This window comes from Microchirus variegatus, assembly GCF_963457635.1.
Source record: "Microchirus variegatus genome assembly, chromosome: 2".
NCBI classification, from domain to species: domain Eukaryota; kingdom Metazoa; phylum Chordata; class Actinopteri; order Pleuronectiformes; family Soleidae; genus Microchirus; species Microchirus variegatus.
This window is the reverse complement of record NC_139803.1, coordinates 12,177,840-12,203,808: the sequence shown is the minus strand read 5'-3', so window position 1 is coordinate 12,203,808 and position 25,969 is coordinate 12,177,840. Positions and strand designations below refer to the sequence as shown.

The 25,969-nt window shown below is 43.0% G+C and overlaps 2 protein-coding genes across 3 annotated transcripts; both read right to left on the bottom strand.

Annotated features, from left to right (window-relative positions):
* Nucleotides 1-202: 202 nt before the first annotated feature.
* On the bottom strand, nt 203-17,821 carry LOC310944444 (RNA-binding protein Nova-1-like). The gene is made up of 4 exons (XM_083910234.1): nt 17,719-17,821; nt 11,378-11,521; nt 1,635-1,801; nt 203-1,257 (listed from the first exon to the last, which is right to left on the bottom strand). Exons 1-4 carry the CDS (start codon nt 17,804-17,806, stop codon nt 238-240), a joined length of 1,419 nt encoding a protein of 472 aa, XP_083766360.1. The 5' UTR covers nt 17,807-17,821; the 3' UTR covers nt 203-237.
* Nucleotides 17,822-20,823: 3,002 nt separating this feature from the next.
* kptn (kaptin (actin binding protein)) lies at nt 20,824-24,501 on the bottom strand. 2 transcript variants are annotated; one of them, XM_083909941.1, is made up of 12 exons: nt 24,210-24,501; nt 23,796-23,878; nt 23,610-23,694; nt 23,466-23,520; nt 23,251-23,329; nt 23,044-23,117; nt 22,841-22,947; nt 22,521-22,610; nt 22,370-22,433; nt 22,153-22,288; nt 21,653-21,817; nt 20,824-21,307 (listed from the first exon to the last, which is right to left on the bottom strand). In XM_083909941.1, the coding sequence occupies exons 1-12, from the start codon at nt 24,409-24,411 to the stop codon at nt 21,140-21,142; spliced, it is 1,308 nt and encodes a 435-aa protein (XP_083766067.1). In that variant the 5' UTR covers nt 24,412-24,501; the 3' UTR covers nt 20,824-21,139. The 2 variants fall into 2 exon arrangements, with proteins under 2 accessions (XP_083766067.1, XP_083766068.1); XM_083909942.1 differs by having other exon boundaries at nt 21,159-21,302.
* Nucleotides 24,502-25,969: the final 1,468 nt, after the last annotated feature.

Below are 25,969 nucleotides of genomic sequence, written 5' to 3'. Positions count from 1 at the left end.
AAAAGGACTTGACACAAACTTTTAAAAAACATCAGGACGTCGGTCCTGAAAACACATTCACATATCACACACACTCTTGGTTGTCTCCCCCACCTCCTCCTTTTGTGATTCTCTCATTTGATACTGAAATATTGAACAGATATTTGGACATTTCTTTTTTTTTCTATTCATCGTGGCCCTCTCAATTCCTTTCTATCTCTGTCTTCATCCTTTCCTCCTTTCCTCTTCTTTTCCTTTTTAGCCCACCTTTTGTGGGTTGTTAGCGCGCACACCCTGCTCGTAAGTGATCCTCTGGCTGATCAGATACTGCGCTGCTTGTGTAGCGGCTGGCGACCCTGTTATGGTAACTTTACGGTTCCGAGTACCAGGAATGAACTCTCCCTTTTTGGAGATTTGGATTCGGGCTCCCGTTAGCTCCTGGTATTCTACCAGCGTTTTCCCTCCTTTCCCTAAAATGGCGCCCACCAGATTCTCGGGAACAGCGATCTCAACCACGTCCTTGGCCCCATCAGCCAGCTTCTCTGTTGCCAATAGGGAGGAGGCCATCAGCGGGGACGAAGCATTTAGGTAACCATTGGAAGCCCCTGTCGCAGCTGCTAGAGAACCAAGGGAGAACCCACCGAGGCCCGCGGCAGGGTGGCCAGCACTGCCGGAAGCATCGCTAGCGTAGGAGGCCAGCAGGTTGGCTGCAGCAGCAGCAGCTGGGTTAGCACTAGCTGCTACTGCAGCGAGGACCCCAGAAGCAGCTGCAGGGTTGAGGCCGAGGCCAAGGGTGTTAGTGTTGTAACCATAGCTGGCCAGTGTATTGAGGGCTGAGGTGATGGCCAACAGATCGTTGCCAGAGAAGCTGGACATGGCAGCGGGGAAAGCGCCCATTCCTGTCAAGCCGGCCTGGCCCAGAAGGCTGGAGGCGGTGGCAGCCGCTGCGGCAGCGTTGGGTAGGACCTCGGCCGTGTTGGCGTAGGGTGAGCCGGTGGGGTTGGAGTTGGCCACTGGGCCGGAGACGTTAGAATAGCTGATGTTGAGGCAGCTGCTGCTCTGAGGGTCTTCCTGGATCTTCTGCACTATGATCTCCACGGCCTTGCGGTTTTGTTCGGGCTCCCCGCTGATGGTGACCACTCGCTCCTGCAGGTTGATGCCCTCTGGCTTCTGCGAGAGCTGCACCCAAGCCCCTGACTGCTCCATGACTGCTTTCACTGTGGCACCACCTTTGCCAATGATCAGCCCGGCTGTGCTATTGGGCACAATCAATTTGGCCTGCAGAGAAATAGAAAGATTGAAGTAGCAATAAAAGGTAATACGAGACAGATTTAAAAGCATAAATGGCCGACAGGGAGTGGGATACCTTACACTGAGTCAGAATACTACACCAGCCCCCACTTTACTCAGCGGTTTGTTAATCCCAGGGGTTTAGGCTGCAGCTGCCACATGGCTCTGTCTAGGTATGAAAGACTGGAGGTAAAAATAACCACATACCCTCATATTTCCCTGACCCTTCCAGACTGTGGGTCATGGCCCACAGAACAACTAATAGACAAGGTGTCCTGGAAGTGAACTGTTCCTTCCATCTTGAGACCACACACACACACACACACACCCTCAGACAAACCGAGCGTAAACTGTACGTATCTCACCTGTTTGACCCGGTCGGGGTTGACCGTGGTCTGCGGCTGCAGTATGCTGACTGGCTCGGGTTTCTGGGCGCTCTGGGGCATCTCGCGCACTTTCTCCGCGATAAAGTTGTGAACGCCATTGAGGGCCTCGACCGTACCCTGTATCAGACAGACGCGTTCTGTTGTTCCTGTGGTGACAGAGGAAGAAAAGGACAACATAAGTGGGAGCGGTTACTACTGCGATCGCCGAGAATGTACTTTAAGAGCAGATTTGTGGGATTTGCTCGGGTTGGACCAGAATCTGTTTATATTAATAAAAAAGTCTTGGCAATGAAATACGTCCCTTGACATTTTTATAAAGAAGAGCAATTACTAAGTGATTTCCCGTTTCTTCCATTTACACAATCACTGAAAAAAAGGAACCATGCTCGGTTACTGAGCCATGGGGGTGGGTGGGGCGGAGGGGGGGGGGGGTGTCTCATTCCACCCCGATGATGTAACTCTTTCAGTGCTGTAATGCTGAGCCTGTCCCTGCCCAGCAGCAGCTCCAGCACACAAAACACACACTCAGTCCTGCTCTGGGCATTGACAAACCAACAGGCATTCCGTTACCATGGAAAAAGGGCTGTGTCGTGGAAACAGGTGATGCAATAGCGAGTCTTTTATGCTTCCCTCACAAGATTTTTAAAACCCTCTCGCTTCCGTGCCAACCTTCCTGCCTCGCTGCCTTTAACATTCGCAGATGACATAGATCGGAATACATAATATCTCAATGTGTGGACATAATCTGCAGCATTGCTGAGACTTCCTCTCATAATAAATCAGGAAACTGCACTGGCTTCATGCTACGAAAATCACTAATAATGGATTTGAATAATCAATAGAACAAAATGTCACCATTTGCTCTTCAAAGCATCCGTAGAGTATTGCATATTGCACTTTGGGAAAAAACGGTTACTACACTCAAATTCAAAATACTGAGGTCTTTTAGGTTTCATTTTCTGATGTAACTGGCAACCCATAGTTGCTTGGCAGCTGAGACTCTACTGACTGCAATGATTGGTAGATGGTGGTAGGTGGCGCCACATGCCAAAACATGATTTCAAAACATAAACATGATTTGCAGTCTGCAAAATATTTTTTTTCAATGCAAATATTTTGGCTGTACTGTTGTTGTTGGTGAGTTCAGTTTGTTATGAACATTATTCCTGAGTCTCTGTGACATATTAGGAGGATTTTACGCCTAGTTGCTTGAGATTTATTACATAATGCACCTTTAGCTAGGTGCTTACTTGCATATATAAGTCGCATACTAGTCCTTTAATAGTAATCATTAAGCACGTATTAACACCTTATTCAACATAACCTTATTCTACCTCTTTTATGACATGAATTAAGGTGTTAATACATGCTTAATATTTACTAATAACGGGCTAGTGTGCTACTTATATGCAGGTTAGCAAAATACTAGTGCAGCCCCTGTTAATGCTATTCCTACAGGAAGACAAACAAACTATGAAAAAGTCATAAGGGGAAGCCCGCGGCTACAAGCCTTTTAGCTGACATCAATTGTCAGAACACGCATTCCTCAAAGATTTATTTCTAAAATAATCACATTCACGCACCATTAGGGAACTGGATATTTACAAAAAGAAAAGTTAAATCCAGAAAGAAAAAAAGAGTCAATCTATTCGCTCTTATTCTCCAGATGAAGTGTCTTGAAGGAAATTGTAAATGACATACTCCTTGTGTATACACCCATGGATACAAACAACAGACCAAAACAATAAAAAATGTGATGATCTGAGGAGAAACATGTGGGGAAAATCTAACGACACAAGAGCTGGAACTTTCTCACAGTGATATCACATTAGTCTGACTTATTGGAATTTACCTCCAACAAGCTTTTTCCAGATGTAACAAAGCTTAGCCATCGTATACAGTTATAATATGTATTTTAGAGTAGTCTTTGCATTTATTTTTCTTATTTTCACTCCGAGTCGGGAAATTCCTCAACTTAATCACCTGTGCAGTTTAAAAACAGTGAATGCACACAGCTCCCAGGTCAGTAATCGCTGAAACTATTAACTGAATTCTGTCACTCATTAAAAAACGAATCATAAAAGGGACAAAGAAGTAATCTGAATTTTTAGAGTTCCATTCTCCACTCTCTTCACTTCCTAAAGTGCTTGCATCAGCGTTTGCCTCCTGTCTCTCTTTGAGCATGATGAATTGTATAATAAACGCTCCGCGCTCCAAGTTGCAGTATAGGAGATAGCTCATCCTCTCATTGGCAGGTGGAGGACAGAAATGTGTCAGTGCCCCAGAGAGCATGCACACACCTCAGCCTGCCGCTTCCCCCACGAGACCAACGACTCCGAGATCTGTTCTCTTGATGTCGGAGACAGGAAGTTACAGTAAACTGCAGTTGCTTTTCTGCTTTGGGTCTCATTTATACTCCACTGTGTGCGCTCTTCTACACGTTCAGTACAAATCTCGTCACGTCGGCAGATTTATGAAATAATGATTCACGCTACAAATTGAGCTGGAATGCTTGAGATGAAAATCCCCGCTGCTCAGATTATTATTCATCATTTCACAGCGTTGCCATATGGAAAGTTTTACCAAAACATAAACATGGATTAAATTATTCATATATTTCACATTTTCAGTTCCCTGTCATATCCTGATCCTGATCAGTGTTTCTATATTTTGAAGAAAGAAAAGAAAAATATGTTTTTCCACAAATAAATAAGCCATATAGCCTTGAATTATACCAGGAAATAACTATTACCCATGTAAATAGCCTCTGTTTTGGTGGCCAGCCTGTGAGTAACCAACAGAAAAGGACACTGTATATAAATATGCTGTGTTAAGATGGAGATGTCATGACATTAACCCATTTACAACCTGTTAACTCTAAGTTTTCTAAAGGTTCTGAGTTCACGATGTCCTGAGCATGACTCACCAAATTATATTAACAACTTCAAGAGTTTTCAAAGCATCCAGCTGAATCTGAATCTCCTCATTTACTTGATGCAGGGGTGTCAAACATACGGCCCGTGGGCCAGAACCGGCCCGCCAGAGGGTCTGATCCGGCCCGCAGGATTCATTTGTTGTTGAAAAACTATACCAAACTTCCTCTGTGATGTGGAAATGGTAAATTTAGGGATAATATTATTGAAATTGCAGTTATTTTTCCTCATTTTTTTCTCATATTTTGTAAAAAAAGATACTTCATTAAATGTTGTTATTATGGGATATTATGCTATTATTTTGGTGGTCCGGCCCACTTGAGTTCAAATTGCGCTGCATGTGGGCCCTGAAACAAAAATGAGTTTTTTCATAGCATTTTCATAATCGATTAATCTGTCGATTATTTTCTCGTTTGGTTCATAAAATGTTAAAAAAAAACGTTGATCCGTGTTTTCAAACGTGGAAATTACGACGTTCTCAAATGTCTCGTTTTGTCCACAAACCAAAATGATTCAGTTTTAATGATTTCTTTGTTATGTGGAGCAAAGAAACAACGACAATATTCACATTTAAGAAGCTGAAACAATCAGAAATCTTGTTTTAATAATGAAAAAAGCTTTGATTAATCGATTACTAAATGAATTATCAATCGATTACTTGCTCTCCGTCTGTCTCTCTCAATCCCAAACTCTTTACTTCACAAATACACAGAGTGGATTACTTTGACTTTTAAAATAAAACAGGTGGTCACCGAGGTATTAAGCGATCAATATCTAGACAGCAGGACATACTGTATTTGTTGGGGACTATTTTTAGCGACGGCTGAATATACATTTGGTCCCCTGGTGAGTATTTACAGCAGCAGAGCAGTGTTGGTGGTCTCACTGCAGTAATGACTCAAAATGAATTACGGTGCCCGTGTTAATGGTTATGAAGCAATATGTCACCCAATGCAAGAGTGTGGCGCACTGATGTGTTGCTGTTTTTTGTTTTTTTTTCCTAATCATTTTTTTTGGAGCAACAATGGAGCTCATGGCAGAATAATAAGCAACCTCGAGCTGAGAATACGCAGACAATACATTCATCGTTGGCTACTTTCATTATTGGTTTGCTCTTTTCATTTGCTGGCACTTAGAGAGTGTTATGTGTATGATAGCGCGCATGAGAAATGAACTGTGTCACAGAAATACAAATCAAATGCTATACGAGCTCCAGAGTTGTGACGAAAGCGACTGAAAGCAAGACGTTAATCTGGGCTAGAACAAGACTTTTATAGATTAAAAAGAGCAAAATTGATTATGATGATGACGGGAACATGGAGGAGCTGCAAAAAGCACAGACTGTATATAAAAATGGACGTATGGCGCTTCTCCGTGATACAGTTCTGGCACTACATGGCTTTACTTTGTTTGGTATCAGTGCCATTACATTGTTTTATATGCAACACAAACTAGAATCAGTTCATGACAAAGATTTGCTCACTAAAATCGGTCAGTACTCATCACACAACATGAATAAAGTGAAGCAATGAACCCGCAATTCGTTATAGGACGATTTACAAGTCACTATTATCCTGACCAAAATAATTGTTACTTACAATATAGTTGAAAAAATTTTCCAATATTTGTTTTGTATATAGATATACACTCTTATTCTACTCTTCTTTAACTCCAATACATTCCCTTTTTTATTCCTATGAGTACATTCCTTCTTATTTTATTCTATTTACTTCAATGTATGTCTTATTTTTTAATATTTTTATTTTATTCAAAAGCCCTACTAGGGACAAGTGTTGTGAATTAGCTTTAGCTAAAAACACTATGATGCATGCATCAGATGACTTGTCTATGTTTTTGTATCTGTCCCTATCTAAATAAACCTTAATAATAATAATAATAATAATAATAATAATCACAATATTTTAATGTGTACCTTTTAAGCCGTGAGCCAAAGAAAATGTTATCTTGTATAATGACAATAAAGACTCTTGAATCTTGAATCTTAAATCTTCTGTCTGGGAGAGACAATGAATAGCTCCCATCGTGTCATATTAAAAGGTAAATCACAAGGACTGTATGCTGGCGAGCTAGACAGGATTTTCAGGAAGTCACTCAGGTGAAATATTGATGTTTTTCTTCATGCACGATTAACACAATTAACTTATTGTCAGTCCCTTTAATCCCGATAAGCGATACTCATGCTCCCATATTGTCCGATCACTACCCACAATGCAGCACTCAATGCCACTCAGTTCAAAGTGAATGAGAATCATTTCAATTGTACAAAAATGAGGACGTCGTACATTTTTTTTAAAAGATGTCAATTCCAAAATGGTGCATCGTCAACATACACCTGGCTGGTAGATGTTGGTTTATTACGTGAAACTGTAACACAGCTTGTAGTAATTATATTCCAAGCAAGAACAGGCTTTTAGAACATGCACGTTTTGAATTAAATTCCAGTGTACGAGTATACTGCAGCATTATGGAACATGACAACAAAAGATAAGAATTATGATTCAGTGTAATAATAACAAATGAGCCCATATGTTTTATTGTGCAGCAGCTTTTTACAACTTACTTCTTGTATACTAATATTTATGATGGAATAAAAGGAGGACGTTCTTTGAAGGAGGAGGAGGTCCATGTTTGGGTGGACAGATAGATAGATCCCCAAAAAACAGGATTTTGGCATGCGAGAGCCGTTGTCATTGCTATTTCATAACTGCTGCACAACCCTCTGTGCTTACAAGGGTAACCATGACAACAAAGGTCTGTTCGAACCGCAAGGAAGTACTTATTTTAATCCAAAACATCACCGTGTTTTCGCTCAGCCCGACTAAGTGGTAACATTCCATAAACATGGTACTTATTGCATCCCTTGCAGTGAAGGTTGGGTACAATCTGCATGTTTGTTACTGTATCCATGACAACAGAGGTCTGATAACCGTTTTCTTTGTTTTTAAGCTCTAAGATTCATGAAGATGAATTTTAGGGAGCTGGATCATAAATGAATCAAATCATAATAGTGGTAAATATATTATATTTGCTGTCAAATCCAGAGTTGTGTGCTCTACAATTGGCCACCATACCTGCAGATGAATTTAGTCAGCGGACTTCTTGATCATTTCAAGAGTAATTTAATACTTCAAAAAAAAACAGAGAGGGCTCCCTCAGAGACTTTTGACATTTAAAGCAGAGTGGGCCAAGACATTCCTACTTTTATTTCCCTTCGTGGACCCAAAAACCTGCTGGACAGCATTTTTCAGAATGCACAACTCCAGTTTTGTAACACACATGATTTCTGTTAAAAATGTGCAGTCAGTAACACTGATGACATCACCGCAAATACAGCGCCAGAGCTTTCTCGAGTGCCACTGACTGAGATTATCCAAAAAAAAAAATGGTCAGTGCTTCACAAGTCCCCCTGCCTCTTAAATGAACCGACATTGCCTCACAGCAAACATTTCAGCAGTTACGTAGTTGTTTTTGCTCTCTTGCTCTCGAACGTCGTGTTAGCACCTTGGGGCAGAACAACATTTCAGCCACAGTGGAACTGGTTAAAGCTGGGAAAAGTCACAGAGAATTGACAGGCAGGCATCTTTCTCTGAGGAATCGTGTTTTTAAAAAGGCATGAGCTCACCGTTGTGACTGTTATTTTAATGATATAATAATGAATAACAGCGACAGTGACATCACGACACAGCCGTTTGTGCGTGCTCTACAAAGTAACTCAATACACGCACTTGGCTGCAGGCCAGCTGCAAAAAGCAAACGAGATTGAAGTCTTGTTTCTGGGTTTATGTTTGGATCGCGAACTCCCACGGCTCTCCTCGCTGCAGATGCAGATGTGTGTGTAAGTGGGTGTGAGGAGAGGTGTGTATGCACCGAACGCTGCATTTATGAACACTCAGATCGGTCGGGCCATGCATCGCTTCAGAGGGGAGGGGGGGGTTTACGCTAAAGTATGCAGGCATTCGTTAAGAAGCACACATGCAAACAAAAGTTTAAGAGAAGTGTGATGTAATCTTATCTGGCCTGAACTCTCTCCCCAACTACCAGGAACCAGCCTTGAGAGAAACAGTGAGTGGAGGAGGAGGAGGAGAGAGGAAACTTGGCCTGTGTTGGAGCAGCTTGATTGCAGCTGGGAGAGGGGTCATGTCCACAGAGAGGGATTGAAACGGGGCTATTTCTGGGCCTGGACCCCCCCGTCCCCCCCGTCCCCTCGCTCGCATACAATCATGCATCATCCACACCCTTCAACTATCTCCGCTCATCCATCTCTGTCTGCCACGGCTCGTACAGTGTCCGTCAAGACCTTTGAAATCACAGTTTCATGTCTTACACTGACGGATGGGGGGGGGAGAGACGTGAGGTGTGAGGTGGGGGGAGTCCGAGTCAGACTGAAAAGAGAGGATTCGCTGAGGAAAATGGCTGCATTGCTTGTTGTCCCTTGATTTCTCTAGTGTGTGATTGTGCTGTTAGTTAAGAGTGCGCTCAGCCTGCCGCAGGATCAGAGTACGGGGTTTGAACTGTATCTGCATGCTACGTATTGCTGTAATCTCACCACGTTATTCATACGTGTAATGATTTCTACTGACTTCTGAGACCACATCATCTATTGTGAAGTCTGCTGTATATACCAGTTGTTTCATTTCACATGTGTGGGCCCGGAAACAACCACCCAATCAAATCCTCGCCAGCTTCCCTCTCCCTGAACTCCTCTTCTCACTCATCACAATAATGAGTAGGGGGATGGGCCGAGCAGGTGGTGGCCCCGATGAACATTTCTACAATCTAAAGGAGAGAAACGTATCCCCTTCGTTCATTTGGTCCGAAGCCAGTCAAGAAGCCATAATTTACTCCGTCAAACATAGCCTGGCCGCGTGTTTGGAGAATTTGCGGATGCCCCTCTGAGCCGGCGGCATTTTATCATGGTTAAAAGAACCATGGAGGAAAGAAAAGAAAGGGAAAAAAAATTTCAAATATCTGCCAGGTTATTTGTCTTTTCCTCTCCTCCAGAGCTCAGTAACACTTTGCTGCAGGTCATTCTGTCTAATAGATCACCTGTTACTCCAAAGTGAAGAGGGTAACAAAACATATCTCATTTTATTTTTAGCCTAAAATAAATAAAGAACTCCTAACGAACTAATACTATGTCCAACATACAGTCAACGTCGCAATTATGACTGTGAAGGCTATCATTTCAAACCTCTGCAGTAAATGTTGTGCTATAAATATCATAAATATGTAAATGTATACGACTACTATTACTACAACAACTACACAAGGATTGTTTAGTGTGTGTGTGTGTGTGTTATCGCACAAAACATCTGGACCTAATAAGCTGTGAGACGGCGAGCACCTGTTTTTTTTCACCGAGTTAAGGAATCCTCTGAGGCATGAAGGACAAACGCCCAGACTGCTCTACAACACAGAAAGGCCTGTGTTGATAAGATAGCTTCACCTTTGACCTCCATGAGACGGGGGGGGGGGGGGGGGGTCACCGAGCTGAGCGAGCATCCTTAATGCTGTTTTAGACGTCGTTTGCATCACTGAAATGTGCAGTAAAGGTGACATCATACTTGTTTTGCAAAAACAAAGAACCGAGCGGCAACCGACTGTGACGTCACCCATGAGAATCTGAACTCTGACTCTCTGAGGTGGCAGGGTAACAGCTGTAAATCAGACTGGCGTCCACTCGTATGAGCAATACTTTATCGTCAACAAAATTTGACCCATATCGCTGACTCAATGACAAAAAAAACGAGACGATTAACTCAAGGCCAAACTCAAGGCCCGGGGGCCAGATGTGGCCCGCCACATAATTTTTTGTGGCCCGCAAGGTCTATGCTGCTTTCAGGCGTGTGTTGACTGCATAAACTACATTTCCCACAATGCATCACAAATGATCCCAAAATGTCCAGGAAGAGAAAGATTGATGCAGATGGAAGGCAGTTTCAAGAAAGATGGGAAGGTGAATACGTGTTTGTGCTTCAAGGAGAAACAACTGTATGTCTTTTGTGTTATGAGACGGTGTCGGTCGCCAAAGAGTACGATCTACGTCAGCATTTTGACACCAAACAAGGAGCCAAAAAACGATGCGGCAGTGAAAGTGGCTGAAGAAATCCCCCGTGCTTCAGTCTTTTCCTGAGGATGTGTTTACATTTATTTACATTTATTCTGTCTTACGGTTACATCTGGCCCTTTGAGGGCATCCATTATGCTGATGTGGCCCTCAGTGAAAATGAGGGTCATAGATCAAGTCAGCTGGCTGGTCTGTGAAAAACTGCATATTTCTTTTTTTGCACGAAGATGAGACCTACTGTATACTCGGAGATGCGACCGGCTTGGCAGCGTTACAGAAACTGACAAAGCCTGCGGACGTCAATGCAGCATCTCACAGCGGTAACATCTACGCGCATGTTTCGTTCCTCAAGGACAAAGCAATAATTAAAAGGATCGATAATAGTGCCACAAAGCACAGATACGCAAAATGCGGGTGACGATAACAATTTCCTGTTATGGATGTGGTTACCTAAAGCCAAATGAAAGGAAGGAAAGCTCTTTTGTACCAAATCATTACTCCTCCTATCATACCAATACATTGATTTTAAAGCACCAGGATGAATCTAATAGTGATTTTATTTTTATTTATGCTATTATGGACAGAAACAACAAAAGAGGGTCGTGTGATAGGATCAATCTGCATTTTGTGGACACTTTTGACAACGGTTTGAATAAAATGGGTGTTTATTTGTCTAACGTAGCTGCTGCGATCATTCTTACCTGGGTAGAAGTCTTTGGATTTGGACAGCTTAATGGTGGCTCCCGTCTCTTTCTGCAGTTGTACGATGGTCTGGCCGCCTTTGCCAATTATAGAGCCGGCTGCATAGCTGGGGATCAGCACCTTCAGGAAGTACTCGCCCTCCTCTGGTGGGGGGAACACACACACAAAGAAGGAGAGGGTCACATCGTGTAAAGTAGCTGTGGACATAACCACGTAAACCTTATGGAAACACAGCTTTGACATATAATAGTTCATTATAAGGAGAAACACAATCATACATTTTTCTGGTGAAGAAGATTTTTACCCATTTTGAGTTTTCAGCACATTCACATTTTATTAGAAATCGGTGACATGCTCTGTGTCCTGTCCCAGATTTTTCATGTAGAGTAAAAATGATGACCTCCTTTCCAGTTTGCAGAGGTCTAATTTTAACTGTTTTCAAGGAGTTTTAGCAACCTCTGGGCTAAATACAAAGCCAAGTCCAGTGTTAATAATCAGTGTTCACACACACACACACACAGACACGAATCAGAGGAATGTGGAATCGATAGTTCATTCTAAAAAGTCAAATGTATCCTGAGAGGCAAAGGATAAACGCAGACGTTATCCGCGTGGTTCATTAATACCGATGCAAAGTGATCCTTTGTAAACAGCAGACGTGAGACGAGCATATGGGAACCAATCCTGCAGATTTGTTCATAGGATATACTGCCAAGACGGTCTAAATCTCCATTTTGGAAGGAGGCTTCCCTGGCTTGCAGTGGCTTGTGCAATAGCATGATTGACAGCATGTCAGTCATGGGAACATGTACAGCCAAACATGCTTCACCTTTCTGTGTGTGGGGGAAAGTTCCATTTTCTAATTAAGAATTAATCAGCAACAATGTGGGTGAAGTATTGGGTCTCGGAAAACCCCGATCACACCGAGTGCTCTAATCTAGTAAAAGGCAATCAACCTCATATTGAGCCTAGACCTAAATATAATCAGCAAAGCTGCCAAAAATAATCCATTTGTAAATGTGGACCATCCACGATTCCAAATATTATGTCCATGACGTCATGGACAGGTGTGCACTTACTACACTGATGCGAAAATACTTGCTCCATGTTGATTTTTTGAAGCGATGACGTCATGTTTGCCTCGAGGGTGACGCCGCCGAAGTGTTCACGCACTCAAAAGAGCCCGTACACATCTGTATGACAAGATCTCCAGTATGATTCGTGGTGAAGATTCACACATTTATTGATTTTTTTTTTGCAGATTTCTCTTGAAGGGTGTCCGACCGACATTGTTGAGGGGGGGGGGGGGGGGACTGACAGCGAGCAGAAAATGAATGGATATGTCATCACGCTTTATTCAAAACCAACCTGTTGCCTCTATATAAACGCATTCATCAAATCCAGACGTGAATCAACACTGGCACTGTGACATGGACGAATTTCACAGCCTACAAGTTCGCTCTTCTCCTTAATGCATTAATATGCCCCTCATGTTCCATTCAGGCACAGGCTTGTTTTTCGTGTACATCACCCACAACCAACAGCTCTGGCCAATATTGAGACAATAATGCGATTGTCAGTGCAATTTCCATTAATTGGTCGTAGTTGTGGGGGGGAAAAAAAAGCACAAATTGTGCTCAAATTTGAGTTGAACGCTCAGTCAGTGCTCGCCAAATTTTTTTTCCAAACAAAAGAAATAGGATATAAACCTTTACATGGACCTCACACAGGCAGCTCTCATCATCACTGGCCATTGTCTTGTCTTTGGATTTTCTTCTCTATATTGCAGTACGCTCGCCGCTTTTCTCACACTGAATAACAATAAAATGACCTTGGTGAAAAAATAAAGATCATGCTTGACTGACGTGGTCGCCTTAAAGCTCCGACAACGAATTTAGCGTGAATAACGCCGACTGTAGGATCCAAACATCCAAAGACCTGTTGTTGACAGACAAGCCCAAATCGACTGCGTAACTTTCTGCTCGTCTTCAACCCGTAGTAAAGCCAGCAGGGGAGGAAGCCGCCAAGACTCCCTGCATCGCCCCTCACAGCCACGTTTGCTGTCATTACTCAATAATTAATTCTGTCCTAGTGTCTGAGATCACAGTAACAGGTTTTAATCGCGTCATGTGCTATAGTAAACACGACAATCTGTTGCTGCAGTCCGCCAGGGAACGGGAGCAAAGGGGGGCACACACCGGGAAGCCGAGCCAGTCGGGTGTTAGTTCAAACCCCTGCCTCCAATACTGGAAGGATGGTTTGGAGGAGAGACACAGACGCTGAGCCAAATGTGTTTAGTTAAGTCACTCAAGGGGGGTGGGTCAGGAGGAAATGCCTTGTGACCGTCCTCCCTCCTTTCTCACTACCCTTTTCCCGAATAGGCATTCTGCAATTCAACGGATTAACGTGCCCCCGATCGACAGCGAAGGACGGAGGAACAAAAAATGAGCAACGACGAAACGAACGAGCGCTCGGTGTATGAAACGTGCACGTCAGGTCCATCTCACGGTGAATAAATTCAACAAGTCAGACAAAAAGAGTTTTCAGGCTTACCCATTCTGAGATCTGCTGCTTCTCAAGTCCTCTGTCAGATCGCCATCAATGCCGGGGCACAATCTCTAAAGGGGATCTGAACGTTAGCCTAGGCATAGGTGCAATGGTAGTGTTGAGGAATGCGGCCAGTCAACCCTTTTCACCGAGCTTTAATTCATCAGCGGGCGCAGAAAAAGAGATTTCACCGCAGCATCCGAGCCATGCCTGCAGCTGGCCAGAGCCTCAATTGTCTGGAAAAATGCTAATGCAGACTCTCAGTGTTTTCAGTGAAAGACGGCACGCATTGTTCAAGCCTGCATCGGTTTGAAGGGGGGGGTCTTCCCTGCCGCATCACCCTTTTCACTGCTCTCATCCATATTCATCGAGTGGCCTGTCCGTCTGCAGCAGCACGCAGGACTGACACCTCGCGCGGCCAATGGGCAGCCTCCTTCCTCTAGCACGTCATGTCCCCACCTCCTGGTGCCGGTCCCAAAAAAATTGAATTTCCTCCTCCGCTCCGCCTCTTTTGACGCAGCACTATAAAGTATAGCAGTCCATTCACTCACGTTTTCCTTGTGGAAAGTGACAAAAGGTGAAGTGGCCGAGTGAGCGGAGCGTCCACGGTGAATAGGCAGGCGTGCAAGAATGACCTTCAGCGGTGGCTGAAGAGGTGTACGGAGAACATAAGCAGATGATGGAGGAGGTGGAGGAGGAGTGATCCGAGACAACGTGCCTTACGCTACCCACCCTCCTTTACTCCTTTCCCCCACCCCCAATCCCTTAGACGGCCATGTTTGAGAGGGCGGAGGGGCTCATCAACCATTGCAAATGGCAGTGCCGCAGAATGGTGGAGGGGGGGGGGGGGTGATGAAGCCAATCACTACGCCAATAAATCTTACACCGAGAGGTATCTTAAGTGTGTGTGCAACTGCAATGTGTATGTGTGTCAGTGCGCGGACATGGATGTTGGGGTCCTACTTCATTTAATAGTGCCTTCAAGAGAAGCTCTATTTTATTTCCCGGCTGCCGAGAGCTTTCATCCACAAATCAAACCTTAACACCGTGGCACATTTTATTCAGCATCAAATGCCTTCCAGAAAATTCTCCCAGTCTCATTCAGTGAGGGATGCTCTGGTATATAGAAACACAGCCTCCCTGTAGTCTCCACTCCCTCTCATGGTCTATCTCTCTCTCCTTTTCTGTCCATTCCTCTTTTTCACTGCCACCTGGCAAATTCACAGTCCGCTCACGTCACATCACTCTGCAAGGGCACCTGTGTCCTTCCCACCAAAAATATATTAAAAAAAAAAAAAGAAATACAGCTCGCATTCCTGTGCCAACCTTTCCATTAGCAACAGTACGAGATCATACCTAATCCCTCAGCCGCACAGCCTTATGAGAAGGGACGCTCGCTTGCCAGAAACATGGGCTCAGTGTATGGGTAATTAGAAAGAGAAATAAATGAAAGATGCTCATTCTGAGGCGAGAGGGGCAGCGCTGATAAAAGACGAGTAATTTCCGTCATTCAGCGTCCACAGCCCTTAATGCACAATGAGGGGGACTCGGCTTTTGAAAGACCACGGTCTTTTCTTCTCTTTGTTGCAGCTGCCAGTCACGTTAATGATCAGTTCGTAAGGAATAACGTGATCAATATCAGACGCAGTCAAGGGGTTGGTGATTACAGGGACGGCTAATGATTGTAAGGCTCACTACCACTGTGTTGCCAGACTGCAGGCTGTGCTGTGGGGTTTTTTTTTTGCAGCGTTTCGCATGATGCATACAGGGGCAGGCACATGAAACACACACATGAGCAGCGGCTAACAAGGTTTTAATGAAACATTGACGCTGCGTGCACATGATCTCATGTCAGACATCTGCAACATAAGCCTCGAATGCGTCTCCTGCAGACCAGTGGACGTCAGGGTGCACGGTATAGACGGACATAGACATTAAATAAAGCGTGCGCGTGGGGAAACACCCATCTCAAAGCAGTTCAGCGAGCACGAGAGAGTCTGAAGCGACGTTTACGTCGAACGATTTAGATCTGCGTTGCAAATTCATCAGCCGAGGCCAAACAAATGCCATTCTCCATGACTGTGTTGGCAAATATGATATTACACAGCCTATTAAACACTGCACATTTTCATGATTCTGATACGAATCCCTGTGTATATATATAAACAAGAAGATTCAGATTCAGCCACAAATTACTCCAGATTCTGCGATACCTTCACAGAACATGGCGTCACACTTAACACGACATGAGTTACAGCACCGTAAAGTGGCAACTGGCTGTGTGAATGATGCATTTCAGGTTTTCTCCAGAAGCTATTTCACACCAGACAACCTCTCACGTCACCCCTGATATTATGCTCAAGAGCTAACGTGCGACATACGGAGGCTGAACGCGCTCTAAAATAATGTCTGCTGGCACGAGGGTCCTCGTGTGCCCTGCTGAAATAACAATTCTGAGGTGCAGCGAGGTGCGGCAAAGATGCTTCTCCTGCTGCTGGAAAACGGGGGGATATAATGGTGCTGTCACTGAATGGCGGAGAGTGAGTGTGAGTGTGTGTGTGTGTGGGACACAAAGAGACAAAAAAAATTTCAGCAACATATGGTGAAGGAAGTGGCCTTTCTCTCTGTGGACGTCTAATTAACACGACGCCGTTGAATTAAGCGGTCCCAGTGCACCAGCACACAGCACTGAAATAAGACTTAAAAGTAGCTGACAAATGAAATCAGCCATCATCTTAACGTGTGTTGACTAAAACAGCAGTCTGTGCACGTCGATGTTTCTCCTACACGTTGAGAAACACAGGTTAAGTCGCTAAAATGGCTCCATGGTGTTTCTCTTCTTCCCACACCCACTACATAGTCCTCATTAATCACTCATATTCTGTGAAGAATTGTTTTTTTCCCCCAAAAAAATTAAATAAATGCTTTAACCTGTGACAACAGCAGAGGCTTCCTGGTCTCACGTCGTCATGACAGACTGTGAAAACCAGTTGGGAGATTTGTCTCACCCCACAAACTACAAAAGATCTCGCATTAGTTGCGAGATCTCGGCTGCCGATACAACGCCGCCGGTTTCTCCTGCTTAATTTGCCTCAACATTTGCACTTCAAATGTAGACTTAGCTCCTGGAACTGCTAATTAATTAACTCATTAATCACAAAAAAAAAAATCTGCATATTTCTCAGGGCCCTGGAGCAGATTAGGAATTTCCTTTCCCCTCCTCCTTCCCTGCATCACTGATGCTGAGATACCTGCTGATTCTTGTCAAGGTTCACAAAGCATCACTTAAACGCTGAGGGGTCAAAGGGCAAGCTCTCTTTAACACTGGGCTTTGTTTAAGCATCTCAAAGCTACGGTTTATTACTTTTCTGTGGGAGAGACGGTGAAGAGGGCCAAGATGTTTTGGCTTCACTGCTGAAGCACGAGAAGATGTTCACACTTTCCAGTGTGACCTCTGCACAAGACGAGGGATTAAGGGGGGGGGGGGTGCCATAGCATCACCTCAGTGTGCAGTGACTGCAGTGAGGTCAGGAGTGACGTCAGAGCAGGCAGCAGGTGACTGGGTTCGAGTTCAGAGATGAGCTGGAGTTTGAGGAGGTGACACTCAGTGTGTGTGTGTGTGTGTGTGTGATCTCTGTCATATGAAGCTGTGTGTGACACAGCCTGCAGTGGCCTCAGATGCAGATCCCAGATCTGTTTCTTTTTGTTGTTGTTGCTGTTGATGATGTTTTTTGTTTTTGCATGCACAACATGACAATAATGATGCTGCTGTTGGTGTTGTTGTGTCTCTTACCTCCAATGTTGGTGCGCTTGGTACAGCCGGCCTCCTCAGCAGGAGTTTCCAGCGGTCGTTTGCGGGAGTCCGGGTTATCAGCCTCCATGTGGGGCTGCTGCTGCTGCTGCTGCAGGCTGTGGATTGAGTAAATCCCGTTATGGTCCACGACTGCTGCTGCTGCTGCTGCTGCTGCTGCTGCTCCAACACCAACACCGCCGATCAACATCATCTTTTACCCACAAGGAGATAAATTTGCACTAAAGCCTCCTTCCCCCCGCTTTAACACAGACAGTCACACGCAGTGCGTTCACAACACCATCGATCGATTACGCACAGCGCGATGTCGAACGGCAAGTTTTTTTTTTGGTGCGAAAAAGGATCAAAAGAAGAAGAAAAAAAAAAACCTCTGGACCAAACAGTGGATCGGGGGGTGTCCCCTTGTTCCCGCTGCTCGTGCAGCCAGCGCTCCTTCACACACTCACGCGGATAAATAGAAGAATCCCATTGAGGAAAAACGCGCTCATTGAAACGCGTCGCTCCGGCAGTCAGTCACCGTGTGTGTGTGTGTGTGTGGTGTGTGTGATCCTTATTGTTGACGCGCAAAAAGAAGAAGAAGAAGAAAAGAACTCGCAGCAGCGCATCAGGCGCAGAGACAAGTGCAACAGTTTTGCGCACAAACACCGACACGCACAGAGGCTCTTCCTCAAGTCTTCTTCTTCTTCTTCTCTTTTTCACGCCATGTTCCTTTCTGCGTGGAGTCCTCCCGCGTGATAAGTGCAGCTGTTGTTATTGTTGCCTTTGTAGTGCACGCACACACGCGCGCGCGCACACACACACTATAGTTTGAGTGAAAGAGAGAGAGAGCGCGAGGAGGGACTACAGTGCCACTGACCGGCCGAAACACTGCAGGGATGTTGGTAACATTTAATTAATTAAATAAATAAAATGAAATAAAGAAATAAAAAAGCCTTTCATACTTCAAACTAATTCTTTAACTCTAACCTCCTTTGATATCCACTCTTCTTTATTTTTATTCCTCAGATCAGGGGCGTTTCAAAGGACTTTAGGGGCAACAGTCAATCCCTTATCCAGATGACAGAATACTAAACCACCAACCACTAAAACTCTCAATTAATTTTTAATCTGGAACTAGGAAATATGCTCTAATTTATCAAAGGCAAAAACATCCTAGAAGAAATGCATCCGATGATTTACAATGCGGTCCAGCAGAGAGCGCTGTGAATTTGGCTTGAGACTCATTTTTTGGTGCTTTTCCATTATAATAATATGTATAATAATAACATTTTTTAAATAATAACGAAGAGGACACAAGCTAGTAAACCAACGCATCTGATCGCAAATGAATGTGTGGAAGTATTTGCTCCACCCAAGTATCGTCATAATATAATAATATTAATTCGACCTGATTCAGACAAAATCCCACTCTTCACAGACCCATTTAGACGCGTTTGGTTTGAGCTTATACACAAAACATTTTACTGATAGTCATTTAAAGGTGCATTATATAATAAATCTAAAGCAGCTGGCCATAAAATCCTTCTTATATGTCACAGAGACTCAGGAATAATGTTCATATAACAAACTGAACTCATCAACAACAACAGTACAGACAAAATATTTGCATAAAAAAAACAGTTTGCAGACTGCAAATCATGTTTTGGCACCTACCGCAGTCTGCCAATCGTTGCAGTCAGTAGAGTCTCAGCTGCGGCGCAAACACAGGTTGCCAGTTGCGTCAGAAAACGAACCGTAACCGTTTTTGGCCACATTCTTACATATGGCGCCTTTAAATATTCTGACTCATTCAACTGCTAATTCAATTCAAAGTGAACAAAGAGTGTTACAGTTGATGTTTCCAAGGATTTAATTCAGAGATTAAAGTCAGAATATGAGGGAGAAAAGTCAAAATTCAAACTTACTTTTTCTTCTCAAAGAATTCTGACTTTAATTGTGACCTTTTCTTTTACATAACATTACATTACAAACTTTGTTTCCAAGAAAAAAACAAACAAAAACACGTGGTCCTAATCTTTTTACGTACATCCGTATAAAAAAAAGACTTCCTGTATAGAGATAAAATACCTTTCATTAGCACGGCAATGATAACTTAGGAAATTATGAAACGTTTCACATGACTGTAGTAGCCAAAGCTTTTCAAAATAAAAGACATTCCCCCTCTAGTTGTGAGATTAAGCTTCTGTCCGTGTGAAAATGTGACAGGAAACTCTCTTCACATTTAATTGGATTGACAACATATTGGAGAACACTGTTCACAAATAGCTAACGATCAAAGGTACTTGGACACGTAGCGACAACATGTTTCTAGCAGATGTGTGTTGTATCGGGGGAAAAAAGGCCCTGCAGGCTGGTGTTCACAAAAACAGACATGTGGAAAGAGTCCTGGAACAAAGAAACAAAAATCAACTTTCATTATTAAAAAACAAAAGTGAATTCAATGTAAAAGCTAAAAAGATATGACAAAAAAAACAAAAACAGCTCATAACCTAAAGCCACATTAACGGTAGCATCATTTACCGTCAGTCAGAATGTAGTGAAGAACAAGGCGAATTCGTATATTTGACTATAAATGTCATGAATAGCTCCATAAATAAGCACCACATGTGTCAGAGTGACAGGTCAGGTCAAAAATAGTCAAATTTGTCTTCCACACTTCAAGAAATTTTAATTATACCTGTGGTAGTTGTAGTTATACATGATTTCTGTTTTGTTTTTTGTTGTTTTTTTAGCTCCAGGTGTCACTATGCTGTACAATATCGAATCTCATCGCATAAAATCTCAGAAAAATTAAAATTAAAAAGTTACAAGGTCTGTAAAGTCGCTGAATATGCAACATGGAAACGGCACGAAACGTACACTTAAACAAACAGACATTATTTTCCTTTCTTTCCCCTGGTTCTGTTCATTCAGTCTCTGTTTTTGTAATTAAATCTGCAATGTTTACAATGTCTTCTTCTTTGTTTTTGGTGTTACAGCACAACTTAGATTCCCTGAAACGATGGCGTCTTTACGGGGGAAAAAAGATTGTTTACGTTTTGTGGCTTCAATCCCTGCATTTCCCAGTTTTGGGGTTCTGTTTGTTTATTTATCTGTCAAAAAGAAGAGGGGGTAAATCAACAACATGCACACAGGAAGTGTGAATACTATATAAATATCAAACAAAGATTATTCAAGTGTCGTGACCCAAATGTGTCATTTATTATCTTTACATTACTGTACACTATCTACAGCAGCTCAACTCAGTCTAAATCTGAACTGTACTCATTTAATTTCATCTGAAATCCTCCGTCATTAACATTCGGCAGAGTTTTTAAATCCAGAGCTGTCTGTGATCAGTGTTTGACCTGGAGAAAACACAAGGCCCATAACTTCAGTCTGAAAACCACCGACACTGCACATCTCATTCTGTCGACGCATGAGCTGAACACTCTTCTCTTTTCGCCGGAGCGTCAGTCATCTCCTCGGCGTCCGGAGCTTTGGTCGACTCCGGCTCAGAGCCGACCGTCAGCGCCGACACCTTCTGCTTTATCCTCTCCAGGACCAGATCAGCAGTGCAGGTGAGACTGTGCTGCACAGACAACAGAAATACAGTCAATATGTTGTTTGAGTAAAATAAAATAAAGGCTGAAAAACTTTTTGTTAGTATAAAAACATGTGTAATTTATTGTTTTATCAGTTACGCAAAGAATGGGAACAGGTTAACTGCCTGTAAAATGTAGTTCTGATGGTGACCAGCAGAGGTCAGCGATTGTTACCCTGCAAGGACGCAGTGAATTTGTACCCCTTTTTCCATTATAATCTTTGCAAAAAACATAGATAAATGGATCAGAACATTATTCTACATTAATTCTATGATAAGTGACATCACAATGAATTATTGGATCTCTGTGAGGCAGCTGAGAACCACACACACCTGTAAGATATGCAGTCCTTTCAGCGTGAGCACGGCCAGCTCTCGTAGGCCGTCCCCGGTCAAATCTAAGTAGATGACGGACAGCAAGGGACTGGTGAAGCTCCGCCTCCACTGCAGCTGGAACTGCCCGCTCCCTGCTGGAGTGAATTTGTAACACAGAAGTTCCTGCATGGGGGAAAAAACACAGGTCTTGTCAAAAACACCTTACAAAACAAGATATGTGCCTTAGAGGCAAACACTTGTCTATTAATTTCCTTTACCACTTCAGTGAACCACACTATTGCAACATTGGGGCATGTTCCTTTGTGATGATGAACAGGGATTTCATTTGACTGAGACTGTCCTAGAGTTGTGTTATTATTCCATGGCTACAAATAATCCCAACCTACCAGATTATACTGAGCGAGCAGGAAGAAGACATTCTCTTTTGCTCTTTTCATGAATTATATTGAGATTAAAGTACATCCTATAAAGGACCATTAATAAATAGAAACTCTGACCTGTCCGTATGTGCCCAGCAGCACCTCCTTCTGTCCATCAAAATCCAGGTCAATGACCAGAGCGCACAGCACTGCGTCACAGTGGTGACTCTCTGAGAGGCAGGCGGAGCGAGAGAGACCAGACTCCTGCACGTCTCTGAAAGACACGTAAAACAACACACTTACAAAAACAAGAAAGATTAAAAAAAAACGTGATCAGAAGAATCTGATTCCTGACCTGTAAACCACTGCCATCTCAATGGCACTGGTCACCAGAAGGTTGTAACTCTCCTTTTTCACACCTGAAAAATGTAAAAGCGTCAATGCTGAGGCTGCAGATTTAAAAAAAAAAAAAAAAGAGCGACTTGAGAAGGAGAGCAGTCACATACTCGGATCTGTGTTGGCGTGGCAGCTCAGAGGGAACAGCAGGACGGTAGAGATTGGACTGTCAAACTGGACGCGCCAGCTCTGTAAAACCTCTGATTAAAGAGCAAAACACCATCCTTAAAATACACTCGGGAACAAGTCTGAAAGAGTATAAAAGACTGCTGCAACTTCGACTAAGATTAACTGCAGAGACAGGAGTCATGAGAGATATCGTCTTAAAAAACTCCTCTTAGGATCCATGTTTCATAATTTAGACTGCAGTTTTCAGGAGTGGAACCTCGCTATCAGAGTGGAATCTACTGTATGTGTGTTCTGGACTCACCTGGTCCAGTCTGGTTCACCAGAGCCAGACCAACGCAGCCGTTCTGACAGCCGAACGCTGAGAGTCTCCGGCTACCAGCTAAATTCAACACGTCCAACCAGAGCACGCTGCACAGGACGGAGGAGGAACACAAAAAACATGGAGGGTTAGGAATCATGCATACAGTCATAGAAAGAAAGAAAGAAATGTACACAGAGACTAACTTGCTGGGCAGCTGCTGCAGTTCAGGGAAGAGTTTCTCCACAGGCTGCTCCTCAAACTGGTGGAGGGAGGCGTTCTGTTTCAAACACACGAGTTAGGCTGAGTGATGCTCAAATTTACAGTTTATACGATGAGTCAAAGTGAGCGTTTCCTGCACAATCATGTGATGCTATAAGGAAAACAGCTTCTCTCTCAGTCTTTGAGCTGACCTCCTTATACAGGTGTATCCTCTGGTCATGGCCACTGAGCAGAAACACCGTTTCACTGTTGCCATCGTCACACTGCACTCTGAGCAAAAGAGAGAGAAGAGAGACTTAGATTAGATGGTACCTCATGTGGCGCTCCATCAGTTTTTAGTCTGGATCTAAACACGTGTGTGTGTCATGTGTCTGTCTTCACAGAGTGGTTTTCACAGCAAACTCACTCGGTGTGATACAGCTGGAAGGGCGTGAACTGCAGCTCCAGATTCAGACAACTTTCTGTTCAGAAAGAGAGAGGCACAGAGACAATCAGTGAGGGGGTAACTACGTGTGTAACTGTGACACATCTGGAAAACTCCTTCACTCACGCGCTATGGATTCCAGGTTAAACTCTGAGCCGGGCTCGTAATCGCAGTAGATGTTCAGGAACGGAGTGGCTTTGTCACCAGAGTCCTGCAGGAGACAACGCAGCACAATCATCATAGAGATCATTCACCACAGTAAAAAGAAATAGTAGACTGTGTATCTATATATCCATGCTGCTGTGGAAATACCTTAATAAACGTGATGCCCACCACCAGACCTCTGTTGGGTGCGGACTTGTTGAAGGCATCAATGGACACGATTTCTGCATCGACTGGATAAAGAACACAGGGTCAAATCTCAGCCACATAGACCAACAAACATGGAAAACAGCACAAGCCAAACATATTTTCATAAATTTCACATCTGATTATTTAATGCATTAATACAGTCATAATGCAGTCTGCAAAATATTTTTTTTAATGCAAATATTTTGGCTGTACTGTTTTTGTTGATGAGCTCAGTATAAGTTATATGAACATTATTCCTGAGTCTCTGTGACATATTAGGAGGATTTTATGGCCAGTTGCTTTAGATTGATAACATAATGTACCTTCAAAATTAATATTCTTGTTTATTTTTTATTATTTTATTCTCTGACGTACCTGGTATGTATGTGAACTGAACCTCTTTGGCCACGGGTCTGATTTTGTGCTGCAGCTCCTGGTATCTGAAACACACCACCTTCCCTTTGAGTGTAGCCGCTAACAGCTCCTGCTCTCCGGCCTGACACAGCCCGTAAATGTTGCTCTGCGAAGGGAAGCGGCTGAAGCTGTCCTCCGCGAAAGGATACAGTTCACGGAGCATTCTGTAGATGAAGTTCTATAAACCGCGTTAATGTTGTCAGAATTACACTTTCATAGTGGTTTCTCGCTTCTTCTGTACTCCAGGCTTCTGTCTCGTCATTGGCACTGTCACGTCAGGGAAAGACGAACGAGAAAAGGGAAGTTCCTTTCAAAATACAACTAGCCCGTATGTTAAACGCCTCATTCATTCATGAGCCGTTAATTTTATTTTGAAGACAAAAATAATCTATTTCCTTTTTCTTACTAGTTTAATATAACTTAACAGCCACGAACTAGGAACAAAACATCCGGTGTGTGCTACATTCATAGTAATCGGATATTTGTGTTCCTAGTTCCGATGTGTGAACTGATTATTGTTTGTCCATTTTATTAATCACTTTTTAATTTTTCCCCATTGTTATTATGCATTTATATTTACATTTTCACATGTTATTTTTTCAATGTTTGCTCTGAACAGACGTTGAAATTATCATACTTTGTACGACTGACATCTTAATTTCATTAAAAGTTCGCTCCTGGTCAGTGAACACGAAGCAAAACGTCGTTTTATTGTGAATGAGTGACACGGGTCGTTTTCACAACCAAAAATCAGAATAGATTTTTTAAATATATTAAATTAGTAAATAGAAATAAATAGAAATATTTTCTAATCGCACAGCTTCCCGCTGCCAGTGAAGGCAGCACAGCGTTTTTCTACTTCATGTTTTAAATTGAGACGTTTCGACGTTTTACGCCCCCACTACTGCCACCTATCGGTTTATTTGTTTAATACACTACTGGTTGCACCTGTTACTGGTCACTTGTGATTATTTGTGTTCTTTTTGCGTTTTTTTTTTACAGTTATTCGTGATCTCCATCAAAGTAAAATACATTATATGGACAGTAAAGAAAATAAATTACACATTCTATTCTCATGGACAACATGGAAAGAAAGTATAATAATTGTTAGTGTTTCCTGTTATTTTCACAGCAACACGTTAGTCTGTAATGTTGGGGCATGTCCACTAGATGTCAGCAGAAACTCATGAAGATAAACTGAATGTGGTACTGAACTAGTTTTCTTACGAATGCCTTGATACTGACCTGAACATTTACAACTACATATTTATATTAATATACATATGAAGTAATGGAGCTCATGTCACAGTAAATGATGTATGAATACATTTAATATTTAATGCTATACTATAATATACTGCAGGGATAAATACATAATGTAAAGGGGGATCAGGGTCAAATCAAGTGACAATACTGTTAAAGATTTTTACATTTCTAACATAGTGGGTAGAGAATATGAGACAGTATCTCAAAAAACTATTACTGAAACTAAGCACTAATTGATATACTATGGGGATTGGGCCCTCAAAAGGAGCTACTGCTGCTTCTGCTGCTGCTGCTTCTTCTGCTGCTGCTGCTGCAGAACACTGTGGCCGTTCAGAGGAAACAGTGTGCCACACACACACTCACACACTCCCCCACTTCTCCTACTAATACCATCTGCTAATCCAAGTGCAGGATTACTGTCCACTGTAATCACTCATCCTCCACACGGACACACA